The 27,728-nt window shown below is 42.2% G+C and overlaps 3 protein-coding genes across 3 annotated transcripts; 2 read left to right on the top strand and 1 right to left on the bottom strand.

Annotated features, from left to right (window-relative positions):
* Positions 1-747: 747 nt before the first annotated feature.
* LOC139459336 (uncharacterized) lies at positions 748-6,336 on the bottom strand. Its single transcript, XM_071240796.1, has 4 exons — positions 6,328-6,336; positions 2,688-2,720; positions 2,148-2,174; positions 748-1,135 (listed from the first exon to the last, which is right to left on the bottom strand). Exons 1-4 carry the CDS (start codon positions 6,334-6,336, stop codon positions 755-757), a joined length of 450 nt encoding a protein of 149 aa, XP_071096897.1. The 3' UTR covers positions 748-754.
* Positions 6,337-6,509: 173 nt separating this feature from the next.
* On the top strand, positions 6,510-12,063 carry LOC139459338 (uncharacterized). Its single transcript, XM_071240797.1, has 3 exons — positions 6,510-6,521; positions 8,814-8,858; positions 11,564-12,063. The coding sequence occupies exons 1-3, from the start codon at positions 6,510-6,512 to the stop codon at positions 11,846-11,848; spliced, it is 342 nt and encodes a 113-aa protein (XP_071096898.1). The 3' UTR covers positions 11,849-12,063.
* A 10,520-nt stretch (positions 12,064-22,583) lies between these two features.
* LOC139458708 (uncharacterized) lies at positions 22,584-27,728 on the top strand. Its single transcript, XM_071240120.1, has one exon. The coding sequence runs from the start codon at positions 22,584-22,586 to the stop codon at positions 27,726-27,728; it is 5,145 nt and encodes a 1,714-aa protein (XP_071096221.1).

Consider the following 27,728-nt stretch of genomic DNA (forward strand, 5'->3'; position numbering starts at 1 on the left):
TACTATTTGATAGTGATTCATAAACACCTGGGGTCATCACTATTTAATAGTGATTCATAAACACCTGGTGCCATCACTATTTTATAGTTATTCATAAACATCTGGTATCATCCCTATTTCATAGTGATTCGTAAACACCTGGTGTCATCCCTATTTGAAAGTCATTCACAAACACCTGGTATCATCACTATTTGATAGTGATTCACAAACACCTGGCATCGTCACTATTTGATAGTGATTCATAAATACCTGGTATCATCACTATTTGATAGTGATTCATAAACACCTGGTGTCATCACTATTTGATAGTGATGACCTGGTATCATCACTTTTTGATAGTGATTCACAAACAAATACCCATGATCCGATGAATATAGATCAGACGCTGTGGCGTCACAGAAATTGTTAATGTGAGACGATGTATCCCGACTGATAGTGATGCTCAACAAGCCTTATAGGTTTTTTGAAAATGTGGGTTGCGTTTGAAGATTTTACAATTACCTTTCAGTAATCATGTAATTGTGTAAAAAATATAACACAAAACATGACTTTGTTACAGTTTTGTTAAACGTTTATTTTATATTGTATATTATATATTCTTTAGCCCCCATAGAAGATTTGAACTAGCGATATTTACGTAGGTCATTAAATACCTGATCACCTATATATTTCTGAATGTATAAATGTTGAGAGTGCTTCAAAGAAATACCTCACACCCTCCCCAATCCCCACGCCACTCTGGTTCCACGAATGCTCAGTAAGTCAGCATCTTTCTCCCAGCTCCACCTAAAGCGCCGAGAACTCTCCCCGCTGCATTTCCAATCCAGTTCCACACTGAACGGAAGCCATCCCTCATCTTCAGACGAAGTCCTCGGCTGACACACTGGGATGTTATGCCATCATTATTGATGCACACAACATACTTATTGGCTCTGTCGCCCGAGTAAAACATCGCTGCAAGTTGTACACCGTGCACCTCGAGACTCGCGTGCCTCCACACCCAGGTCGGCTCTTCAGCGATGACGGAGAGACAGCACTGCAAGACCCGTCGATCACGAGCCAACAGCCTCCCCCGGTGCCTCTGCATGAAGTAGCTGATGTCACAACAATCAATGTATGGGCTGCAGTCGATATTCTGAAATGATAATGTGTTGAGCCAATTATCTTAGTTGACTTGATGACGAAACATAACGAATAAGAATGTAAATGAATTGTGTGGTGGAGAGTTGGTGATCGAGCGGCTGGCTTCTGTGTGCGATTGATAGAGAAGTAATTGTGGGCTGCCACTAAACAAACAAAACAAAAGAAATCAATGAGCCTTGAAAAGGGTTAATTTCAGTACATTATTTCAAACGAAGTACCTGGGAAAGCCTCTTACACAACAATTCTATCCATTTACTAAAGAAAGCTAGCAATATCTGCTTGGACGGAGTATGGTGTTTCGCTGGATATTATTGCTTCTTAAGTTGTAAGCATTTTACAAACGTTTGCAAACATTATTTCCAGGACTGCTGTATCTCGTTTTCACAATGTTCTAATGCGTGATCGTAAATAATTGTTGCCTAATTTTACAAGATGACATTATTGGATTTTTATATTATCCTTACTTATTATGTTATCCTATCTGCGTAAGACATTTCAATCCTCATATTTGAGAAATGCATATGCACTTTTTACCCAATTTTGAAATAAGAAAAACGCGAAAACAGTGAGTGAACGTGTGATTACTGCTTAGCGCCGCATTAACTGTCAGCGGCAATTGTACAGGACTACATGTTATTCATAATCCACCCCTACTCCATATTTAAGCAGAGGGAATTTCTTCTTTGATAGGCATTTAAAAGTTGGAGTACTAAGTAAGGATAAGAATTTATGGATGAACAACTTCTTTATTACGATTAGGAGCGGCGTTTCGGTGTAGGTTCTAACGCCGCTATCAAGCAAGTGATATACAGAGTGTGACAATATCTACTCTCCTGTATAAACGTTGCCTCCTACTTGTATATATACTTGTCAACCACACTCTGTATATCACTTGCTTGATAAGACGTTGTTCATCCATAAATTCTTATCCTTACTTATAGAGGGAATTTGTTTTCGATATAGCAGCAGTACTATCGGTTACAGTTGATCAAAACACCACTTACCCCAGAAACAGTGTCCTCATCATCTTCCTGTAATGAAGATATCATGTATCATGGAATGTGGGGAAAATAATGTCTTAATGATGTGATCGCTTGCTGTATTTTCCCTTCTTGAAGAATGCCACGTCTTGTGATATCGAAACTACAATTTACAATGTCACTTAAGAAGAAAATACCATCATTTTCATGTCATCTAAACTCCCGTACTGTATATTCCACCAAGGTGGTTGCATGAAAACAATGTGCTCATCATAATACAGATATACAACTCCAAACTCTATGTGTATACACAACATTGAGTCATTGAAACTATAACAGCAGATGACAAAAATATTGCGACAGTCACAGACAATAAATCTTTTGTTAATAATGCAACTTCAAAAAATATATTGAACTGTTTGTTAAGGGTGGACCCCCCCCCCCCCATAAACCAATGCATGTGTTCATGTTTTGGAATATTATAATTATGTGCAACTTTTGTGATCAGCTGATGAAAGAAGATACTTGATAGCCCCAAAAGCGTTGTTTTGGTTTTATACTCACATACAGGTGTACCGGAAATGTTTTTGTGGCACCCTGAAAAGGAAATAGCGGGAATTGCAAATTCACCAAGAATAAATAATTTCTAATATTCTAGTCTAGTCATTTTCTACCACAGATATAACGGCTTGGGGACAACCACCTAACGCACCAACACACCCACATCATTGCACATACACTATGCACTTCCTCCGTGTGGGTGACAGCGAGATCATGCTTAGTTATGACCATACGCTGAAAGGTCAACAAAATCGGGCTGAGGCGTTGGTATTGTTGATTTTCATTATTTATAGTAACACGTAACGTCTCCACTTTTGCGTGAATTCAGTATTTGTGTTCAGAGTGGGACTGGGTCGTCTCCACGTGGTGAACGTTTCAGCACTACTTGCATGCCCCAAACAGGTAGAACTCCGCGGGAGGTGGCCATCATGTTCAATGAGTCTCAGTCCGTGATTTGCAGAAACAATGTGTGATGTGAAAGGTCAGCAACACAAGTCCAAGGTACTATCCAGACGATTAGAAATTGGCTGCATGCTCGGCGACCACGTGTAAAAAATAGACACGATATTTAGAACGTAGAAGCTGGTCAAATCGCCTATGGTTTTTTATAATGTTTTCAGAAGAGTCCAGATTCACTCTCAACTTTCAGGACAGGCATGCACGTGTCTGGAGGCGTCCTTAATGACGTCATGCGGACGTCAACGCAAGGTAACGTGACGGATTTTGGGGGTGGATCTGTAATGATATGGGGCAGGATCTTAATGGCTGCCAGAACGTTGAGTGCATGTTGTTCATGGAAGGGTCAATGGACAGTACTAACGAGACATCATAGGCGTTTGGGCGCCATGCTGGTTCACGTTTTGCCTTTCAAGACGATAACTACTTGTGCACATGTATCTTAACTGACTACCTCCAGCAGCAAACCATCACCAGGATGCATTAGCCAGCAATGAGTCCTGACCTTTCCCCCATAGTGCACGCTGGGACATCATCGGGAGACGTGTACGCCGACGTCAACGGGAACCCGCTACGTCAGTCAAACTAAGCCAGGTACTGCACAGTTGACAAGACTCGCTCAAATTGTCATTGGAAGATTGATTCGAACCACGCCACGGCGTATATACGATTCTTTGACCAATCGTGGGGACATGACCAAACATTTATTTTTTAACTTTACACCCCTGTCGTCTTCCTTGGATATTTACCTCTTTGTATTTCTGTAATTCCGTTTCTTTCGAATACTCCTACTTTCTTTTGTGTGTGTGTTTGTGTGTCTGTGTGTGTGTTTGTGTGTCTGTGTGTGTTTGTGTCTGTGTGTGTTTGTGTTTGTGTGTGTGTGTGTGTGTGTGTGTGTGTGTGTGTGTGTGTGTGTGTGTGTGTGTGTGTGTGTGTGTGTGTGTGTGTGTGTGGTTTTGGGGGTTTGGTCTTGGTATCTTAATCACGCCCCTGTTGTCACAAACATTTGATCATTTAGACGCTTTAATCTTGAACTCAGCGTTTAAGCATCCATTCAGAAAGATCAAAGAGTTTGACTGCATGATCGTTCACGAATATCTTCGATACGACCCATCGTCTATCGTAGAATCGACTCCATCTTTGTCTCGACTGACAGTTACAGTCTACAGCAATCGATGTGATAGAGGTGCTAGTTATCTCAATAATGACACGGACAGAGATTCAAAAAGCATGATGGCAAGTTAAGTTTAGTCTATTAACATATTTCGATAACCATACCACACCATTCAACCAATATTGTATGAACTGTGGAGCTTTGTAAAGTCAGTTATGATTGAAAGAATCCATTTGAAATATTGCAAGCGTATACTTAGAGTTAAACAATCAACTCCACGCTTTATTATTACTATCTACGAATTCTCACTGAACCTATCTATGTCTGTATATGTGTACAGATCTATTTATATCCTCTCTGTATCACATTTTGTGATTTATGAGGATACACTTGACTTGACTTGACCGACAATAATACGCAGAATGTACCCGGAAGGTTTACATGGGTTGTCATGACTACGTCCAATCAAGTGCGAGCAGGAATATCTATGGCCAGATGTTGGCAAGACTTCAACAAATGTTAGCTACTAAGAAATGAAAAGTCTATATTGTTCAGATATCCTGTTTCGGTCTATAGTCTGACTGTGTTGGTTAGCCACTGTACACAGTTTTAAGCTTTCAGTAAGACATATTCCAGGTGTTAGATTACGTGATAAAAGTTTGCAAACAAATCACTTATGCAGTGAGCGCTAAGAAGGCCTACAGGTCAATGTCAAAATGCCACATCCGATTTTGTCTGTGTTATGGATTATCTCCCTTGCACACCGAGGCAGTACTAGATAGCCCTCTCACAGTCTGGTCCCTGGGATGACCAAGAGAGGTGTTCAGAGTTTAAAAGGTAAACTACCAGCACAGAAGTTACCGATCACGCCTGTTCTTCTTCTGAAAATACGTAAACAAATTAGACATGACCACACCGTGCAACATAGTTTCCTGGGCAGCTTTTTTAGGAAAATCGACTCTGTTACCTTCCAGTGTGAAAACTTAAAGCCCCGACAAGCAGTTGTGTATTCTGACGCTACATGCATAGTGATAAAGTGCTTTTAAAAATTAGACATAGCAAAACTATTCACGTTGGTGAATAGATTCTGCACGTCCCATTGTGTGACATGGCCGGGACATCCTCGGGTCCAGGATCAGCTTTACAATTTGCCGCACCGCGATACCCATGGCATACCATATGTTCTCATTCTTTGACAAGGGTCGGGTGAACTGTGTGCCACTCCTCCCCCTACCCCCTCCGCCCGGTACGTTTATCAAGTCGTTGCGCCGTGTGTTAGAAGTGTGTGGGTTGTCACCTTAAGATTACAGAGGATATTCATTCAGGAGGAGCGGATGGATCTTTTGCATTAAATATCGGCGTGCCACAAGTGTTGATAACATTACACAGGGACTAGAAGTAAAAAGCCCTTGAGCGCCACATACCGCTGTATGTCACAACAATAGATAAGAAAAAGAACACGAAAAATCAAGTCAAGCCTGGAGCATTACAACCGTATTGTATAAACCTGGGCAGTGCATAAGGAGTGAGTGAGTTGGGTTTAACACCGCTTTTAACCGTATTACAGTTATATCGTGGCGTGTCAGCTTAATGTCGGAGGAAAGCCCGAAATGATGCAGGTCTCGGACATTTACCACTTCGGCGAAACCCACGAGCATGGTATTGACAAACCTAGACACATAATTGGGGCGAACCGGGATACAAACCCACAATCATAGGTTTCTGGCGTGGCCAAGGGACACAACTCTGCACAGCGAATCGCGCCCCCTCAGTAAATAAGGAAGAGAATTTATGTATGTCACAATAATTCTAGTTTCATCATAAAATATTATTTGTACTGATTATACCGTTTCCCTTTTTCGAAGAAGTTTTCATGACCCTAACTGTTGTTTGAACTTTCCGGGCGAAACGAACCATGGATACGGAGTTAGTCCTTGTATTTTTGTGAAGTTTCATAACAGCAATTTTCTGGAACCTGGAGTTTCCAGTCATGGCTAACTGGGTTTCATTACACAGCAATATTTCACAAAGAACCTTGGAACATTTCTAATTAAGACAGAAATGATTACTTACGCTTCCCATCTTCCCGTGTTGAGCTTGTTCGGGTGACGTTTGCAGTGTACTCTCGAGTATGGCTTATTGCGTCGATTCTGGGTAGCACTGATTCTATAAATATTTTTCCACGAAAGGTTTATTGATGTCTGTTGAGCACAGTGACTCGGCCACTCACCACATCTACCTGATCCGACCTGAACATGGGCAACACGGTAAGTAGATTCTGTAATGTTGTCTGTTGTTTCACGACGCGAACACCTAGTATCATTCCCATTTGAAAGTGTTTCATAAACACACGCTTATAATACAGTCAGAATCGTACAGTCGACTTTCTTTTGACCGTGAAAGGGGTTTGCGGTGTTCTTTAAAATGTTCCTTAAGTAGGTATATTCATTCTCATTTCGACATGTTTATTTCGAGGTAGGTTCATTCATTCAAGTTGTGAAAGGCATAATATATTGTTGATTACCCAATGCCATCTGAATGGGAACGCTATAGGTTCGTCCCGACATTACAGTTATGATGGTAGGTTGGACAAATGAACATTCTGCCATAAATTGGTGACTGGTCGCCATTCTGATAAACATGACTGTAGTGTATGTTGCAATCGGAGAGGTGAGCAAAGGTTTGTAATGTCGCGTACATCATTTCAAGTATCACTACGGAGCTAATATTTATAGGAATTAGGGCTGAGGCGAATCCAAATTTACTACCCGGGTACAAAATGTCTGATTGGGAAACGTTTGACCGTACTGCTGTAAATAAATTTAGATACGCGTATAATCCGATCTGGTCATGCATACACTGAAGTTGACTAAAGTTATATCATTATGCAAACATATAAAGTCAGAAGGAATGTGTGTACAGTCAGAAAGAAATTTGTCACTTATAGTGTAACCTTAGAGTTTTAAATACCTTTTGCCATTAAACAATATAATCACGTGACTAACCACGGGTCCGCGTAGCTCTGTGGGTACCCGGGCCCTACTCAGTACCCACCCGACCCGAGCACCCGTTACACGTTCCAGCCCTTATAGGAATGTTCTTCGTTCCTCGGCCCCTTTCCACAAAGCGATATAAGCGCTACGATTGTCGTATGTCAATGCGAAGGTATAGTTGCTAAGATCCTCTTTTCGCTACGATTATCGTCGGTCAGTACTAAAGTATAGGAGTTAAGATTGTCTTATCGCTACGACTGTCGTAAGTCAATACTAAAGAATAGGAGTTAATAAGATCGTATGATCGCTACGACTATCCTCGGTCAATGCCAAAGTATAGGAGATAGGATCGTCTTAGGGCTAAGATTGTTTTGTGGAATGGGGCCTTGGCAGATTTTAATGAGGATATAACTGTTAATGGGTATAAAATGATGAATGCAATATTAACAAAACTTTAATCTTGGGGCAGTAAAGACAATGCAAATCAGTTAGACAGTATATTTAGTAGCTTGACTCAATTGAAACCGCACCTTACACACAGAAAGGGAATGGGTGAGTGAGTGAGTGAGTGAGTGAGATTTAACGCCGCTGTAGACAGTATTTGAGTTATATCACGGCGTGTCAGCTTAGGAAAGCCCGAAGTAATGCAGTTCTTAGACATTTACCACTTTGTTGAAACGAGCACCACTATGTTGCTGACAAATCTAGAAACGTAATAGGGGCGAACCGGGATTTTAACCAGCTCAGTTCATCAAGTTGTGGTTTAGACGACTGGACCACCCGGGCCACCGGTGCTGATAGACCAAGAAACATAATCAGGCGAATCTGGTATTCGATCACCCTATCATAGGTTTCTGACAACTATTACCAATTGCGGCGTCTTGCACGACTAGGCCACCCGTGCCCCAGCTTATAAATAGACAAAATGTACAGATATTATATGCCGGAGGACTATATGACGGTGGTCTGTAAATGATCGAGTCTGGACCAGACAATCCATGAGCATCGATCCACGCAGTTAGGATACGATGACATGCATCCACCAAGTCAGCGAGGCTGACCACCCGATCCCGTTAGTCGCCTTTTAGGACACGCACAGTCGCCTTTTACAGCAAGTATGGGTTGCTGAAGACCTATTCTACCCCGAATCTTCATGGGTCAGATATTTTCTGTATGTATGTATAATATGCTACGCGATTTAAGCTATTCGCAAAATATGAACACATTTCATTGAAATAGCGCAGTGTGCAATAGCTTTCGTCAGACACCTCTCCGAATATGGCCAACACGGAAGTGATAAGTTTACACATGTTTGTGGCCTTGTCATTGGCAACGACCCAAATATAAGAAGACTAAGTGGCACGTGTGACATAAACGTTTATGCATAGGATTTTTGTCTCAACACTTATCTTTGTTCTAATACTTGGTATTAACATTTATAGTTCATGATCCCCTACTTATTTTAAAGAGTATATTTGAACCCGGTGGCGATGTATTTCTGCATCCACCTCAACAACAAATCACGTCATAGGTAAACAATGCAGTTTACTTTCACCTTTATTTCAGGTTGAAAATCAAAAGCAGTCGTCAGCGCATGCTCCAACTGTTTTGGTGAGTACTTCTGTCCTGTCATAATGTACTCTTAAAAAAACAACGTGCAAGCTCCGACGTTCATACAGAGAATGAACTCACACAAAGTGAAGGTCAATTCTTAAAAAAATAATAACATTTTATATAAACCTGAGAAAGGTGAATTATGTAGGATAAGGACAAGACAAGTATTTCTGGACTTCTATTTGCGTTCAATATTTTCAAAAAGTGTCCATTCTGTTGATGCTTGTCATGTATAACAGTAGTTTTGTCGGTCATATTATAGGCTTCTGGTGTTGTGTTGTTATCTTTTAAATGGGTGAAATGATTAATTATGTTTTTCCAAACCGCTATATTCTTACACAAACATATTGAGCTCTTCATTCCATTTCTTGACTTTCTGTTTAATTAACAATTTTGAAATGAAAAGTCCGGATTGGTACAGGTTGCCAAATCCTCCAGACCCGTGAAGATCCAGGGTAGAATAGATCTTCAGCAACCCATGCTTGTCTCCCCGTGAAGATCCGGGGTAGAATAGATCTTCAGCAACCCATGCTTGTCTCCCCGTGAAGATCCGGGGTAGAATAGATCTTCAGCAACCCATGCTTGTCTCCCCGTGAAGATCCGGGATAGAATAGATCTTCAGCAACCCATGCTTGTCTCCCCGTGAAGATCCGGGATAGAATAGATCTTCAGCAACCCATGCTTGTCTCCCCGTGAAGATCCGGGATAGAATAGATCTTCAGCAACCCATGCTTGTCTCCCCGTGAAGATCCGGGATAGAATAGATCTTCAGCAACCCATGCTTGTCTCCCCGTGAAGATCCGGGATAGAATAGATCTTCAGCAACCCATGCTTGTCTCCCCGTGAAGATCCGGGATAGAATAGATCTTCAGCAACCCATGCTTGTCTCCCCGTGAAGATCCGGGATAGAATAGATCTTCAGCAACCCATGCTTGTCTCCCCGTGAAGATCCGGGATAGAATAGATCTTCAGCAACCCATGCTTGTCTCCCCGTGAAGATCCGGGGTAGAATAGATCTTCAGCAACCCATGCTTGTCTCCCCGTGAAGATCCGGGATAGAATAGATCTTCAGCAACCCATGCTTGTCTCCCCGTGAAGATCCGGGGTAGAATAGATCTTCAGCAACCCATGCTTGTCTCCCCGTGAAGATCCGGGATAGAATAGATCTTCAGCAACCCATGCTTGTCTCCCCGTGAAGATCCGGGATAGAATAGATCTTCAGCAACCCATGCTTGTCTCCCCGTGAAGATCCGGGGTAGAATAAGTCTTCAGCAACCCATGCTCGCCGTAAAAGGCGACTATGCTTGTCGTTAAAGGCGACTAACGGGATCGGGTGGTCAGGCTCGCTGACTTGGTTGATGCATGTCATCGATACCAATTGCGTGGATCCATGCTCATGATATTAATCAGCCAACCAACCAAAACCTCCATATTTCCAGGGCTCGCATGTCGCCTACACTTACCCCTGGATCCTTTCGCGTGGTCCTCGCAGTCTCAAATTACCCGCCCTTGATTTTCTTTAGCCAGTTTGATTGACTACGCTATCAAGTTTAACGGACCAATCAGAATGCGAGTTACAAACCAGCCCCAATGTTGGGTTGATGACATCAACAACATGGCGGCCAGTCCCATTGATTATGACACTAACTAACACGCAAAAGAAAGCTCCCCTCAAAATCAACACAGCAAGTTGATCTTCAGAGGCGACTGAATAGATCGGGTGGTCAGGCTCCGTGACTTGTTGAGTGCCTGTCATCGTACCCCGATGTCGTGGATCGTTGTTCACAGTATTGATCACAGGTTCAGACGTGGCTATTTACATGCCGTTGTCATAAAGCTGGAATAGTGCTGATTGCGCGTAAAGTAAACACAAAAACAAGCAAAACATCTTTTGTTTTACCGTTGTTTACTTCTTACATACCATTATCTGAATGAAAGTGGGGGTACGGGTGGCCCAGTCGTCTAAGGCGCCGCGATTCGCTGTGCAGAGTTGCGGCCCTTTGGCACGCCAGAAACCTATGATTGTGGGTTCGAATCGCGGTTCGCCCCGATTATGTTTCTAGTTTTCAGCACCATACCCGTGCTCGTGGGTTTCATCGAACTGGTAAACGTTTGAGACCTGCATCGCTTCGAGCTTTCCTCCCACATTAAGCTGACACGCCGCGATATAACTGTAATACTGTCAAAAGCGGCTTTAAATCCAACTCACTCACTCACTCTGAATGAAAGTTGATATGCAGTGGAGTCCGCCTAAATAATTGTCAGGGTGACCTGCATCAGACGTGATAATATATCCAGGGTTGGAAGGCCTGTGTATTGAGTCAGTATACTTTATTCTTGTGCAGCTCATTGCTGGTGTCGTCTCGCCGTCATATGGCTGAAATAGTACAATGCAACGTTCAACCTCACTCTCTTACTCATGTCGCAACCCATGCTTGTCCTAAACGACAACTATGCTTGTCCTAAGAGGCGACTGACGTTATCTACCTGGTTGATGCAGGTCATCGAATCTCAAATGATCGATGCTCATGATGTCAATCACTGGATTGTCTGGTCCAGACTCGGTTGTTTACAGACCGCCGTCATACAGCTGGAATATTGCTGAGTGCGGCGTTAAACAACAAACAAACACGCATGTCGATGTCGCGTATGCAGGTTGAAGTTGATGAAAGTCATTTTTGGATGCGTATTTCCTGTTTCAGCTTCAAGTGCAGGAAGTCAACAAGAGGACGCTGGGGAAGCTGATCATCAAGACTGTCGGCCACGAAGGTACAGAGACAGACGAGGAGGGGACGTATCTACGGCGACAGATCCAAGTCTGCATCTCTAACCTGGAACATCACAAGCCTACAGTGTGGCGGGATGCTACAGTGACGTTCATTGGCTTACAGGGTCATGAATATGTGGTATCCTCTGGCCGCGGACGCTACAGATTCATGGTCCACCTTGATGCTCGGGACGAAATAACCTTTTCAAAAATGAAATAATAAAATGTTATAATGTGACTACAACTGGAGCATGAGTACACCGTTACATGAGGCACATGTGTATGCCAGTCTCCTCTCTAAACGTGTGGGTCGGTCGGGTAGCCTAGTGGTTAAAGCGTTCGCTCGTCACGCCGAAGACCCGGGTTCGATTCCCGTGAATCCCAATTTTGGTGTCCCCCGTCGTGATATTGCTGGAATATTGCTGAAAGCGGCGTAAAACCATACTCACTCACTCACTCTAAACGTGCATGTAATGCAACTGCAAAGTTTAACAGTTATTCTCCAGTCCACTTTTCCTTTAATCCACTGCATAACAACAGGAACAACCTGACACTATGTGTTATCTCAGTATCTTTACAACACACATCTTCTAGGGGTTCTCTGTTTACATGCATGTGCATGATATGCAAATCTGCTTGTACTTTTAACTGTATGTTGTGCTAAGAAAAGTCCTAAATATTGATAATAATTTACATTCTAATGTATCTTTGAGATAACTGTCATATAATAAAGTACGTTTGGTCACTAGTATTAACAACGTTGATTATTCCACGATATTGGCGACAGCCTCTCTACCTGCTTCAGGTTTGTTTGTTGTTTAACGCCGCCCTCAGCAATATTCCAGCTATATAACAGCGGTCTGTAAATAATCGAGTCTGGACCAGACAGTCCAGTGACAGACGTCATGAGCAATTGGGATCGATGACATGCATCAACCAAGTCAGCGAGCCTGACCACCCGTTCCTGTTAGACTTACGACAAGCTTAGAACTATTCTAACCCGGATCTTCAGGGGTCACCTACTCCAGGTGATAGCCGCCGCTTGATATGTAACGTAAAGATGATTTGCAAGGAATACATGTCGAATGAAAGCTTTGTCAGACTTATAGAACGTAGCTTACTGCCCTCATACTTTTAATGGCTTTTCCACCAAACCTCATCCACTATATCCCCAGGGCACGCATTTCGGTAAACCTACACTAATCCCTGAATACACCCGTGAGGTTTTCGCGATGTTACGTTTCCTGCCTTTGTTGTTACGCTGACTGGCGCTCGGCATTCAGGAGCAAGGACAGGTCGGGTTGAGTCAGTAGACTGTGTTTGTCTGGGGTATTCGTGTTGAACTGTGGCACGGTATGAGCTAACACTATGAACTCGGCATTAGTCTGGACAAGCCCGCACACACACACACACACGCACGCACTCACGTGCATCCACGTACCAACAGGTTCTACATATTATGAGCAAAGTCCCATGCCGTCAGCGGAAGTTGCCTTTTTTAGAAATAAAAGTATTGGAATACATAATAATATTCATGCAGATAAAGACGTTACATTTTACTTATCAAGATTGACTTAATACAAATGTTCACGAAACTATGAACTATGCTCTGACTATTTAAACAGTTTTCGATTTCTTTTGATATTAAACCTGAAATAAGGGTAAATGTAAACTGCATTGTTTATCTATGACATGATTTGTTATTGAGGTGGATGCAGAAATACATCGCCACCGGGTTCAAATATACTCAAATACAACGAAACAAGCGTTAAAACAAAAATCCTTTACCATAGTGATTCATAAACACATATCCTTATGTCACACGTTCCACTGTGTTTTTGTGTTCTTATATTTGGGCCGTTGCCAATGACAAGTCTACAAACATATTAAAACCATAGTACACTGCACTTCTTCAGTGGAATTTGTTCTTTGTTTCGCGAATATCTTTTATCTGGTAGCATAACCCTATCCATGAGGTCGTATAGTTCGTAAGATTTATACATACATAATGAAAGAATCGGACCTGTGAAGGTCTGGGGTAGAATATGTCTTCTGTGCTTGTCGTAAGAGGCGACTAACGGGATCAGGTGGTCAGACTCACTGACTTGGTTGTTGGATGTCATCGAATCCTAATTGCGTGGATCGATGCTCATGATGACAATCACTGGATTGTCTGGTCCTGATTGTCTTATTTTTACAGACATCTTTCTTTTGGAGGAGTAGGAGGATTACTGCATCTGCCCGTTTCTATTTCTAGTTTAAGAGAACCACAACGAAGAGAAGCTAAACTACTTCGCTGGTAACGTGGGAGTTCCAGTTCTGTTAATTAAACTATCATGTTCTGAGCTTTGGCTGAGACTGAAGACGCTGAAACCAGCTGTTATAACCCATCCCTTTCAGATGCACAATTACTTTACTTAAAATCCACCCTGGGGGCTTATCAAGGGAGTCAAGAATAGCGTTCAGTCCAAAACTGTTAACAATACACAACTTCTTGTCGGGACTTTTGATTTGTCACATTGGAAGGCAACAGATTCGATTTTCTTAAAAATGGGAAAAAGCTCGCCACACAGGCTTCCCAGAAAGCTGTGCTGAACTGAGTGGTCAGGTCTAATTCTTCAGAAGAACAGGCGTGAACTTCTGTGCTGGTAGTTTACCTTTTAATCTCTGAACACCTCTCTTGGTCATCCCAGGGACCAGACTGTGAGAGGGCTATCTGGTCCTGCGTCGAAGTGCACTATGCTAATGATATTCAGATACAGTAGAACATGTACATACTGAATAACAAGTGCCCGGTGAAACCATGTTATAAACGTTGTTCGTAATATACTTTTTTCGCTCGGAAACGTCCGCCATCTTGAATAAACAAAACACAATACACATAATTGCAGCATTGACTTGTATTAGCAGTCATCACTTCAAAGCATTCAATTGATAACAGTTCATAACATTCATTTTATGACATTAAATTCATAACATTTTTAGAATATCAATTATCAAATACATGTATATATGAAGCATTTCGCGATTTACACACGTTTGCGAGAGTCACTTCCGTTGGAATGTCTGTCACCTTCTTCAACTTATCCAAATATCCCGCAAGTCATCACTGTCGGCTGTCAGCCACACCGTCCATCAACACGAAGCCACCTTTCCGGAAACAGTTCTCCATTAAAGTGACTTGCCGCCACGTTCGGTGTGCCATCCCAAATCAAAAGAGAGCATACTTGTCATCATCTGCCGTTTGCAGTGTCGTTTGAGATTGGCGATAATCCCCTGGTCAAACGGTGGGATCATCGATGTTGTGTTGGGTGTCAGAAACACAAGTTTAATGTTCGTGAGATTAGAAACAGTAGGACAGTTGTCTGCAAACAAAACAATCTTACGCTTTTTTTGCCATGCTCTTATCTAGATCTCGAATCCAATCAGTGAATATTTCACCAGTCATCCGCCGGTGCCGCCGTCATTGAATCCATAACTGACTCCTCGGGAATACCAGACAATAATTAAATTTTCGTTGTGTTCATGGAAATTCCTGCATTCTGATTAGCTGAATTGGTCACGTGTTATTGCATTCATTTCCCAATGAATGTAAAAAAATAAGCCACGCCCACCGCTGCGCACTACTTTTATTACTGCGGAATGTCGTGGAATCCCAATATTACAGTCGAGGGAATTCCCTTTCTGCTCACGTGTATCGTCATGCACAGGACATTTAGCGAGTTTCATGCGTATTCATTGTCCAAACTACCCTTTGAAACCGAAGGCCGAGAATGAATGAAACAGCAAACGTGCAGGCTCGCTCGCCAGTTTTTTTCCCGCTCGCCTCGGTTCAACTTTCATGTCTTCGCGTTTCATTTCTAACTAGCATTTCTCCAACTGTTTTACCGTAATCAGAGAAGTAATGTTTGAATCACGCAGTAAATGACCATGTTATTTGAAACAGCCGCCTTCTCTCGGACATATTTCTTCCGGTTCGTTACAGTCTGACTGTTGCAAGTCTTTTCGCCTCTTGCCTTAATTGACAGGTCAAATGAACATTGTTTTAATCCCACTCTCCGTTGATTGGCTACTGCCTGTGTAGGCGTGTCAAGTTATGTGCATAAATTAAACGATCACCTGATTCATGTCATGCCACGGTATGTATTCCTACACCTGGAATGTTCATCAATGCCGTCATTTTTGTCTGTTTTGATATATGCAACTGTTTTGGGTTAAACTTTTGTAGATAAAACATGTTTTACGTTGTCGAATTTAATTATATGCATTGACTGTGTATTTTTTTCGGTTCATTGAGGTATGAATCGAAAAACCGCTACGCGGATTCATACAGTTTGCACATCGGTTTTTCGATTCATACCTCAATGAACCGAAAAAAATACACAGTCAATCCTTAAATAAATCACAAAATGTGGGTTTTAGGCCCCTTTTGGTTCTGACCCCTTCAGTTATAATATATGCTTACAGGGTATTAATATCCTTCCATGTCTCGGAAACGTATTCACACCCCACAGCAAGTCGTGTTTTTTCGGCGTTATCTGCTGTTACATTTACACATACAGAAATAACCCAGGTCATCGGCGTGACGAGCGAACGCTTCAGCCACAAGGCTACCCCACCGCCCCGAGTATTCTCAGATGTCAAGTAAGACGTATACCTAATGATTCAAGACAATTTGTCAACACTGAAAGCAAATTTCATCTGATATCTTCTTAGTAAACCTTATGCGAAATGCATGACTTCTTCATGGAGAACACGTGTACATTTTTGGGATGGGACATGTAGGCGAGAAGTAGGTATCTTCATAGGCATCAAATGTGCATTAGTGACCAAAACGTCAGAAGAATGATTACTCCAGTAGTTAATATTGTGTTATAGTTGCATGTAAGTACATGTATGTCTTTCACAATCCTAAAAATGCATCAGTCAAACTTAGTTACTTGCCTTTACATGTGTTTGTGACGGATGTCAACGACGGAACAGGATACGCTTACCTTTTCGCGAACACCTGGTATCATCAGTATTTGATAGTGTTTTATAGTTCTTAACGCTAATTGATAGTGATTCATAAACACATGCTTTTATCAGAGATATCCTGTGAATATGGAAAGGGTTTAGTCGTTTTTATCACAATTGGATTTTGTTCTCCGCCTGTCTATGAATGGCTCCAGCAATATCACGGTGGGGGACACATCAGAAATGGTCTTCACAACGCGTTAACGACTTCGCTTCCCAACCGCTCCAGCCATACGTGAAGCAGTCAATGTTATGCAATAACCTTATGGTGGGATTCATAGCGGAGTTGATTAAGTACTCCTGCAGTGTTAGTCAAAGTAATTCTCACCCCTGCTGACGTAAAATTGAAGAAACTACCACTCACTCACTCACATTATGATGAGCACATTGTATCTAAATATATGTCAACCAATAATTGTTAATTCTCCATAAATGATAACCTTTTGCATACTAGGGATTTTATAGAGATAGAGGTGTTTGGTTAACTATTTGGTTGCCGTTTATGTGTTAGAACCTCCGGCTGAAGATGCTAGATTTTCAACATTACACAATGTGAAAATACCCGACAAAATCCTTATTTTTAAGCACAAGAAGCCACTTTCTGGTGTTCCTGCTTGAGGAGGTATTGCTTGAATGGAAACATGTCACTTTCTAAATCCAGACCCGTGAAAATCTGGGGGTAGAATAGATCTGCAGCAACCCATGATTGCCATAAAATGCGACTATGCTTGTCGTAAGAGGCGGCTAACGTGATCGGATGGTCAGACTCGCTGACGTGGTTGATACATGTCATTGTATCCCAATTGTGTGGATCGATGCTTATGATGTCAATCACTGGATTGGCTGGTCCAGATTCGATTATTTACAGACCGCTGTCATATAGATGAAATATTGCTGAGTGCGGCGTTAAACAACAAACAAACAAACTTATTAAATACTAATTTCCGTTTGACTCCAAATGAGAACGATGAATTGCAAAATAACTCGAAATCCAGAAATGTGTATGAAACACCAAAACGGTACTTGAACATGAGTACCCTGTACCCAACAAAATCTGAATTTTGTTTATTTTAAGACCCATGACGGATGAAGTTCTTTAAGAAACTGTCATGTAATTTTGTATAGAAATGTGTACATGACACGTAGGGGGACAAACCGTGGAAGGAACAGCGCAAGCACGGTCTGCACGTGCTACACAGTGACCGTGTTCATTCAATGACAAGATGCGCTACTCAGCAGATGTTAAACAGTTGATGTTGAATGTGTATGATTTCTTTAGAAGTGAAGCAGAAAGAGCAAAGCCTTTTTATGCAATTAATAAATTCTTGAAATGAGCTTCAAAAGCTCTTGGTATGTCCCCTCAGAAACTTAAAAATGTTGTTAGTCGACGAGATACAAATATTCAGGCCAAGGGGGTAGGGAACATGTCAAAACCACACAAGGTTGATAAATTAGACAATTATCAGAGGGATCAAGTCAGACGTGCAATTGTTAAACTGCACTCAGAAAATAAGTACCTGTCCCTAAGAATTTTGAAGAAACAACATGAAACTGACCATGATTTACGTGTTACAAAGTACAAACTATGGCAGCTGTTGCATACATTTGGTTACAAATACAAAAAAGATAACTGGAGAAAATAGGGCTGAGCTGTGTGAACGGCCTGACATTGTTCGTCTCCGAAATCATTACCTTCGTACCATCAAGCAGAAACGTGACAAAGGATATGAGCCCATATTCTTAGATGAGACATGGGTAAATGCGTCACACACAGCCAGCAGTCAGTGGGTACCCAGTGGTGACTGTAAGGAATCTGGTAGAAAGTTACCAATGGGAAAGTGTGAAAGAATCATAGTTCTCCATGCTGGATCTGCTAGTCAGGGTTTTCTCCCAGACTGTGACCTCGTCTTTAGAGCCCAGGCCAAAGACAACAGGGACTACCACACAGAAATGAACGGCAATGTATTTCTGGAGTGGGTGAAAGATAAATTAGTCCCTGCTTTGCCTACCAAGTCTCTCATTGTCATGGACAATGCACCGTATCATAGTGTGCAGGATCCAGAAAGCAAGACTCCAACCTCTAATAACCGTAAAGGAGACATGGTTACTTGGCTTCAACGGAGGAACATTACCTTTCCTTCTCAAGCGACGAAACCACAGCTCTATGAAATCATCAAAACTATGAAACCTGACCCCGTGTATAAAGTTTACAGTTACATCAAGGGTCAGGGTCACGCTGTCTTACAACTGCCATCTTATCACTGCGACCTGAATCCAATCGAGTTGGTTTGGGGCATCGTCAAGGGTGACGTTGGACGATCGAACACAAATTACGAGACGTTGAACAACTCGTAAAGGAATCCATTGGTCGGTAGAAACATGGAGGCGTTGTGTAGCCACAGTCGTTGACGAGATAGAGCCACGTTATTGGTCACGAGATGGACTACGGCCAGGAACAGTCCAACCTATAATAGTGGCAGTCGGTTCAGGCCCCAGCAATTCCGACGACGAGATCTGTGGCATGAGCGAGTCAAATTGCGACTGTAATTATCATGAGACGGCCCCTCTGACGCTCTGTCATTTCCCCTACCACAGAACGTGCAGTGCATGCGTGCTTGCGCAGTGCCTTCCACGGTTTGTCCCCCTACGTGTCATGTACACATTTCTCTACAAAGTTACATGACAGTTTCTTAAAGAACTTCATCCGTCATGGGTCTTAAAATAAACAGAATTCAGATTGTGTTGGGTACAGGGTATTCATGGTCATACACTTTTATGGATTTCGAGTAATTTTGCAATTCATCGTTCTCAGTTGGAGTCAAACGGACTGTCGACATTGCAGAGAACACAATACGTTAGCTATACAGAAACAGCATTTTGTTTGCTTGGAAATGCTTGTGTGTGGTTGTATTCTTCCCTTTCACCAAGAGTAATATTACATCTCCAAAGGAGCCTAAAAAAATACTCTGCGCATTCGTATCAGTTGTCTCTGGATGTTTAGTTTTACCAGGCTTTGAAATCTATCTGCAGGTCGGGGATAACCACCAATCGGCGTATAATAAGCCAATCGACGTATTATACGTCAATTGGCGTATGTTATATACGCCGATCGACGTATGTGAAGACATTCACAGCGCAGGCCATGCAAGAACTGATTTCCGACTGTGCGCTAGAGCGCCAATTGAAAGTGGCCAAATGACCGCTTGCGACAGAAATGACAATTTACCCATTAAAACTAGAATTTGACCACACATGGCACACAAATACACCCCCTGTCAACTTACTTGCAAACATATCAGTCTCAACGACAATGTTATACTTCTGTTTGCTCAGTTTAATGCACATACACCGCTCAGTCGTACATCTGCAACGCCATGTTGCTCTGTACCGGAAGCAGTACTAAACCATAAAAGGAGATGTTGACTGGGAAATGAATGCACAAGCCCAAACGAACAATTTCTATGGAGGCCCAGTGGCTGGTCATAATTGAAGAAATCCGAATTACAAAATGAAATGGAAATTAAAACCGTTAAACAAATAAAAATTGAGGGGAAAATGTCATGGCAACAGTGTACACGAATAACACATGTTGTCTACCATTGGTACATAAAAAGAACGAGCAACCCGAGTGGTTAATAATCGTTAGTAAAGGTGTATTTAAAGCCATGTCATGAAAGTAAGTGTGTCTGACAACAAATTCCTGCACAGGAAAGGGTATGGAGGAACATAATCTTTGTACTTATTGACATTGCTCATTGTGATATATTGTATTTGGAACTGTGATAACCTGAACGTCTCATATTATCTGTGATTGAAACCACCATCAAACTGTGATCAACTCAACATCTGTGATAGAAATTATGTGAATACTGACTGTGATATTTCTCATATACATTGTGATATAACATTTGTGATCTCCACTTGATATATATAGATAAATAGTACGCCATATTGAATGTATAATGGAATGTGGGTGTACACAACATGACAATTTCGTCGGAGAAAAAACCTTTAAAGTGTACAAACTGAAATGGCGCAAAATCCGGCAACCTGTGATAACTTTCTTGAGAAAAAATGGGTGGCTGTCAACCACAAACAATAATTTGTGCACTGAATGTGCAAACTATGTTGAACTGAACCATCTGCCAGATGTATCTGATAACACCTTTCCCACAGCTGTCGACGTTGCTTGTTGTATTGAATCCGGTGTCTACACCAGTGACGATTTGCGGTTAATTGCTGTCGCACTTGGTAACACCCAACAGCAACAATTGTACCATGACGGCCAGATTGTGTCATCCCAGTACAGGGAACCATAAAAGCTGAGCAAGTAGGATGCCAAGGAATGGTTGACACAACAGAACCCTGTTGTTGTTGCTCTGTTGCAATCACTCACGAATGTTAATAGTGATAGTTCTGCCACAAAACATGCATATTTGGCTCGTGCCTATGAACTCTTATATGGTGCAAGGAACAGTAATGTAATATGCCCGCTATCGTTTGCCATGAACATGTTACTATATTATGTGACAGGCAGTAAAGTGGCCTGCAATCTGTCGTCCAAGACAAGTCCATCTGGTTCTTACCAAAACCATACTTAAGTGGATCAACGAACAAGCTGCCGTGCCTGTAAAATGCCCCACAGCAGGAGATATCATTACATTTTTTGACAATAATCAGGTGCTGGCGAGGATTTGGAGAGTGAGATACGACGCCAAAGCCATGGTGAGTGTTGTAACGACATTGCTCCACATTTTCCCACCTGATACTACGTTGCAGACAACACCCCATCTCAGTCCATGCAACGGGTTGACGTATGACGTCATATCTCTGCAGAACACACTACCCTCTTTCATATCTCCGTCTATGGATGTCTTTCGTCATTATCGAACAAAAGTACTAACTGTAATGTTGGACAAAGTCCTTGCAGAACAAGGTGCAGATGGCGTGAGTGACAGTTTTGATTGTGCCGTGCTGCCTGATCCACCCACAGCTATGGAGGACACCCATTACATGGTGAGTCGGGACGACGATACATCAAAGATCAGAATCGTGAGATCACATAGGACACCAAACAAGTATGACATTGTTGAAGCTGGTGAACTGTTCCATTCAGATCTAGTTGTAGGTGAGCCCGTCATTATAAAACCATGTTCATTTATGCCAATGGAGGTTGTGCTCCACAGGATTTTTGAAGATGTTGGTGTGGGAATTTCTAGATCATGGTGTGTGATTGGATGTGATGGCTTTCCATATAACCTTGCTTCGCGTGTGATTGACAACCATTACACATGTTCCATTTGTAATGCCACCGATATTCATGGCATGTCTGACTTACAGAAGCATCTGGATGATGACTGTTGCACTTACAACATTAATGTACACATATTTACTTTGTATGGGCTTCTGAGTTGATGCTGTGTTGATTTTCATGTACTTAAGGAAGTACTTTCTTATATTAGAGGTGTTGAATATTTTGATGTTTGTAATGCATGTAAAACATGTGAAAAAAAGGGAAAAGAAAAGTATGTTTAGGTTGCGTTGTATGGGTGCGACTCGAACCAGTGTTGCGTGCATGTTGACATTCATGACGTCATTAATGAACAGTCAATTAGAGTTGTGGTTCTTTGTGAGCAAGCGCGATAACCGTACTTGTGTGGTGGGCATAATGCCGGTTTTCTTTGCTAATGAAGGGGAAAATTTGTAAGTTGCAGCTGATGTAAATCATTATTGATGATGACTCATTACAGTTAGCGTTCATTCATACATGTATGTAGCAGATAAATACGCCTTATTCGGCGCTATGGACAGGAAGTTATTTTATCATGCTTGTCTCTTCACTGCTTCAGACTTGAATAAACAAGAAACATTCAAGACCCCTTCGATTTGTTCCTTTACCTCGCCACAATTCAAGTAAATTCCTCGATCTACAGTCAACCATGGAGGAAAAGGAACAGCTTGAGAGGGCGAGAAGAAACCGGAAAGGAAAACTGACGCTGGCCATGAAAGAACTGATCGACGAGGTGCGACAGGAAGAGACAGACGTGACTGAACTGCGAAGACTGATGTTAAAGGTTGATCAAAGGATGGAATCTGTGGAAGAGGCTCACGATAGACTGTCTGATGTTATCGAGTCTGATGAGGAATATGCCAAAGAGCAGGGATGGATGGAAAGGGTGACCAGTGACTACAGGGAAACTGTAAGGCGGGCAAGAATGTTGTTGAAAGAGACTGATGATGAAAGTTCAAGAAAGCCCAAACGTAATGTTCAAGATCAGAATGTAAATGCTGAAAATGATAATGTAATTGTTCACAGTGATGATGAAAGTGGTAGTAATGATAATCAAAGTGTATCGGACATTGATGAACAAAATGTAAAAGAAAAGATTGGCAATGTTGCCACAGATGTTTGTAGTAATGCAACGAATCCAATGGTTGGAATGATGCAGGCCATGGCTTTGCCTAGGGCACAGGCAAAAAGGTTTGATGGTGATCCTTTGCATTATCATGCATTTGTTGCATCTTATGAAAACAGTGTAAAATATATCTATGATGATGGTGTAAAACTCAATTTGCTGAGATCATTGTGTGTAGGTAGAGCCCTTGACTGTACAGATCATTGCTTGTTGAAACCCTCAGATGAAGGATTGCGATCAGCATTGCTCACTCTGAAGGAGAGATTTGGTACAAATGGAGTGGTTGTCCAGGCCTGGGTGAGAAAAGTAACAGTCCGCCGTGCAAGAGTTGAAGTGGGGAAACTGGAAGAATATGCAGATGATTTGGACAATTGTCATCAAGCTCTGAAAGCACTCGGGTATCTGAATGAGATGAACAATCAAGCAACATTGAAGAGTATTGTTGAGAAATTACCAAGATTTCTACAACAGAGGTGGGCTAGAGAGGTTTACAAACTGAGGATGAATGGAAACATGCCAGCCTTGCAGGACTTGACAAGATTTGTCAGAGCAGCTGCTATAGAAGTGAATGATCCTGTATTCGGGATGGTTGATCGTCAACAGACACTGACTCAGTCAAGGGAAAACCCTGGTAATCGCAGCAGAGTTCTAATGTTGAGAGGGACATCAAGAAACAAGTGTTGGAACTGTCCTGATGATCATTGGCCTGATGAATGTCCTGTTTTCCAAAATCTATCACCATCTGAGAGGCTTAAGAGAGCAACCGAAAAACGTGTGTGTTTTTCTTGTTTGAAGATAGCTGGTAAAGGTCACAAAGCATCAACATGTACTCGGCGACGGCAATGCCCAAATTGTGATGCTGTCCATCATAGACTTCTGCATGTTGAGTCCGGACCACATACTCAACAAGCCTTAGTCTGCAGTGAAAATGAAAATGGAATGTTGCCAGTCATCAGTGTTGAAATTGGGAGGAGGACATGTAACGCCGTATTTGATTCAGGAGCTAGCATCACTCTTATCAGAGAGGAGGTTGCCAAGGATTGCGAATTTGAGAGTCACCCAGTACAAGTAGAGATAGGAACTGTTGGTGGAGAGGTCCATATGCATAACACCAGAGCATACAAAGTTAAATTGAAATCAGCAAACCAGCAGATATTTTCTGTCATTGCAGTAGGGGTTCCAGAGATAACTGAAGTACCAGAAATGAGTTTGAGCGTGAAACAGAAGTTTGAACAATATCTTGGAGAACCTATACACAGAAGAGGAGGACCTATAGATCTGCTGATTGGTGTGAACAATGCTCGAATGCATGTTGGAGAGATCAGAGAAGCTGATGGATTTGTTGCTCGCAAATCACCACTTGGTTGGGTTGTTTTTGGATCAAGTGAAGGAGGTGCATCCAACAGTCAAGTTCTCGTTGCACAGCTAGCGAAACCAGTTGATTTGAGTCAGTTCTGGAGTACTGAAGAAATGGGAGTAAGATGCATGGCAAAAGAAGAGAGTTCACAAGCTCATGAAATGTGGGATTCATGTCAAAGAGTTGATAATCACTGGGAGGTTACATATCCATGGATAAAGTCACCAGACCAGTTACCTGACAATCGGAATCAGTGCTTCTCTCAGATGAAAGCAACTGAGTCAAGGTTGAAGAAGAGTGCAGATTCAGCCAAAGTGTACAATGACGCAATACAGGAGTTGGTTGACAGACAATTTGCAAGAAGATTGAACGAAGAAGAGATCCGTGAATACAAGGGTCCAGTGTATTATCTGCCTCATCATGCAGTCATTAGAAAGGAGAGTAAGAGTACACCGATCAGAATAGTCTTCAACTCATCAAGTAAGTACCAAGGAGGCTGCATCAACGACTATTGGGACAAAGGACCAGATTTGCTTCAGAGTCTCGTAGGTGTTACTCTAAGATTTAGACAGTATCAGACAGCCATCGCAGGAGACATCAGTAAGATGTACTATCAAGTGAGGATATCAGAGCGCGATCAACACGTACACAGGTTTCTCTGGCGGAACTTTGAAAGGAGACCTCCTGATACATATGTTCTTCAAGTGGTAACCCCAGGAGACAAGCCTGCACCGGCTTTGGCAATAACTGCTTTGAGGAAGACAGCTAAGGAAGCAGAATCAGAACATCCAAAAGCAGCACAAACCCTACTTAAAGATACATACATGGACGACATATGTTCATCAGTACCAACTGATGTGAATGAGAAGGAGTTGAGTGAGGATATTGATGCAGTCCTGGCATCTGGCGGATTCAAGGTTAAAAGTTGGACTTCAAACGGAGGCAAGTTCAAGAATAGCGAGTACAAAGAGAATATCATGTGGACAGAGGAACAGAAGATCCTGGGAGTGGTATGGGATCCAAAGGATGATGTGTTGAAATACAAGGTCAAACAACCTGACTTAAAGGGATCAAACCTGACCAAGAGAATTGTTCTCAGTGAGTTGTCAAAGGTGTATGATCCGATCGGATTTGCTGGAGCATATCTCATCAAAGGAAAGGTTATGATGCAGCAACTATGGTCAAGTGGAGTTTCCTGGGATGAGGAACTTGGTGAAAGGGAGACAGTCAGTTGGATCAACTTTTTTTCTGAGCTTAAAGAGCTTCAGGGAGTCAGCTTTGACAGATGTCTCATCCCGGAGCCAACTGCAGAGACACGTCAGTTAGTGACATTCTGTGACGCTTCTGAGAAGGCATTTGGTGCTGTTTGTTATACCAGATGGATAACGGTTGATGGAACTGTAGGTGTAAGATTTGTTGCAGCAAAGGCAAGAGTTGCGCCTTTGAAAGCCTTGACACTGCCCAGACTTGAGTTACAAGCAGCTGTGTTAGCATCTCGACTCGCGACAACTGTAAAGCAGGAAATGACAGTATCCTTTGATCAAGTGTTTTTCTTGTCTGACAGCGTTATTGTCTTGAGTTGGATAAGAGGTCAGTCACGTCAGTGGAAGTCATTTGTCGCCAACAGAGTTGCTGAAATTCAGAGCCAAAGTGATCCTACTGATTGGTTTCACATTCCAGGTGAATACAATGTAGCAGACAAAGTGTCACGGGGTGTGCCAATTGGTGATTTGACAGGGGATTGGAGAGATGGCCCCATATTCCTACAGATGCCTAAAGAGCAATGGCCAAAGTCAAATCCCAAAGCTGATTGCGATAAGGTTGAAAAAGAACGTAAGAGAGAGAAAACAGTATTAATAGTTTCAGAGACTGAACGAGTGATTGATGCAAGAAAGTTCTCAAGGTGGAGAAGACTGATTAGAGTTACATCTTATTTGCAGAGATTCATCAACAACTGCAGAAGAAAGGATCAAGCTATTACGGGTCCACTTACAGTTGATGAACTATCTGCATCTGAGAAATATTGGATCCTCCAAGCTCAAACGGAGCTCAAGTCACTTGACGCTTACAAAACTCTGAGTCCTTTTGTTGAAGATCAGATTGTTTATGTTGGTGGAAGGACCAACAATCAGAGGCTGTCATATGATACAGCTTACCCAGCACTCTTGCCACAAAGTCATCATATTTCATACCTGATTGCAAAACATGTTCACGAGACAGGTCATTATGGTGTTGCCTCGACAGCAGCCAGGGTGAGGAGGCGATACTGGATCATTGGAGTAACAAAGTTGGTGAAGAAAATCAAGCATAGATGTGCAAGATGCAGAGCCTTTGAACATAAACTTGAGCAACAATGGATGAGTGATTTGCCCATGGAAAGAGTGAAACCCTTTTCACCACCTTTCTTTTACACTGCAGTGGATTATTTTGGACCGATTGATGTTAAAGTTGGCCGAAACAAGACAACAAAACACTATGGCGTCATCTTCACTTGTTTAAACACAAGAGCAGTGCATTTGGAGCTGGCAGTTGACTGTTCTACTCAGGAGTTTCTGCAAGTGTTGAGAAGGTTCTTTGCAGTCAGAGGTTATCCATGTCAAATACAAAGTGACAACGGTACACAGTTTGTTGGTACTCAGAGACAGCTAAGACAGATGATTCAAGGTTGGGGCAAGGACGAGCTGAAGGAATACTGTGCTGAGAAACAGGTACACTGGAAGTTTGTAACACCATTAGCACCTCATCAGAATGGATGTGCAGAAGCTTTAGTGAAGAGCTGCAAGCAAGGCCTGAAGAAGGCTGTAGGATCTCAGCTTCTAACACCATTTGAGTTGTACACATGTTTGCAGGAGGTGGCTAATCTTGTCAACCAAAGACCCATTGGAAGAATTCCCAATGACCCAGATGACGGATCATATGTATGTCCAAATGATCTTCTTTTAGGACGTGCTACAAGTAGAGTTCCACAAGGTCCCTTTCAAGAAACAAGGAATCCACACCACAGGTTTAAGTTTGTTCAGAGAATCGCTGATGTTTTCTGGAAGAGATGGATCAGGGATGTCTTTCCAACGCTTGTTCCAAGGAAGAAGTGGAATGTACACAGAAGAAATGTGAGCGTCAATGACGTCATAGTTATGGCTGATCCTAATGCAGTTCGTGGACAGTGGAAGTTGGGAAGGATTGTGGAAGTGTACCCAGGGGCAGATGGACGGGTCCGAAATGTCAAAGTAAGGACAGTCAAAGGAGAGTTCCAAAGACCAGTCACAAAGATTGCCGTGTTGTATCCATCTGAGGGTTTTGACGAGGAATGA

Source organism: Haliotis cracherodii, unplaced genomic scaffold (assembly GCF_022045235.1).
Source record: "Haliotis cracherodii isolate W230 unplaced genomic scaffold, xgHalCrac1.p SCAF_13, whole genome shotgun sequence".
NCBI classification, from domain to species: domain Eukaryota; kingdom Metazoa; phylum Mollusca; class Gastropoda; order Lepetellida; family Haliotidae; genus Haliotis; species Haliotis cracherodii.

What these genes read in the sequence shown, in the direction of transcription:
- LOC139459336 (XM_071240796.1), bottom strand. An exon ending in CATTTCCGGTACACCTGTAT is followed by an intron (nt 2,175 to 2,687) that starts GTGAGTATAAAA and finishes TCTTCATTACAG; the next exon opens with GAAGATGATGAGGACACTGT. An exon ending in ATGAGGACACTGTTTCTGGG is followed by an intron (nt 1,136 to 2,147) that starts GTAAGTGGTGTT and finishes TTATCATTTCAG; the next exon opens with AATATCGACTGCAGCCCATA.
- LOC139459338 (XM_071240797.1), top strand. An exon ending in CGCATGCTCCAACTGTTTTG is followed by an intron (nt 8,859 to 11,563) that starts GTGAGTACTTCT and finishes TTCCTGTTTCAG; the next exon opens with CTTCAAGTGCAGGAAGTCAA.
- LOC139458708 (XM_071240120.1), top strand. Translation starts at nt 22,584, where the DNA reads ATGGAGGAAAAGGAACAGCTTGAGAGGGCGAGAAGAAACCGGAAAGGA.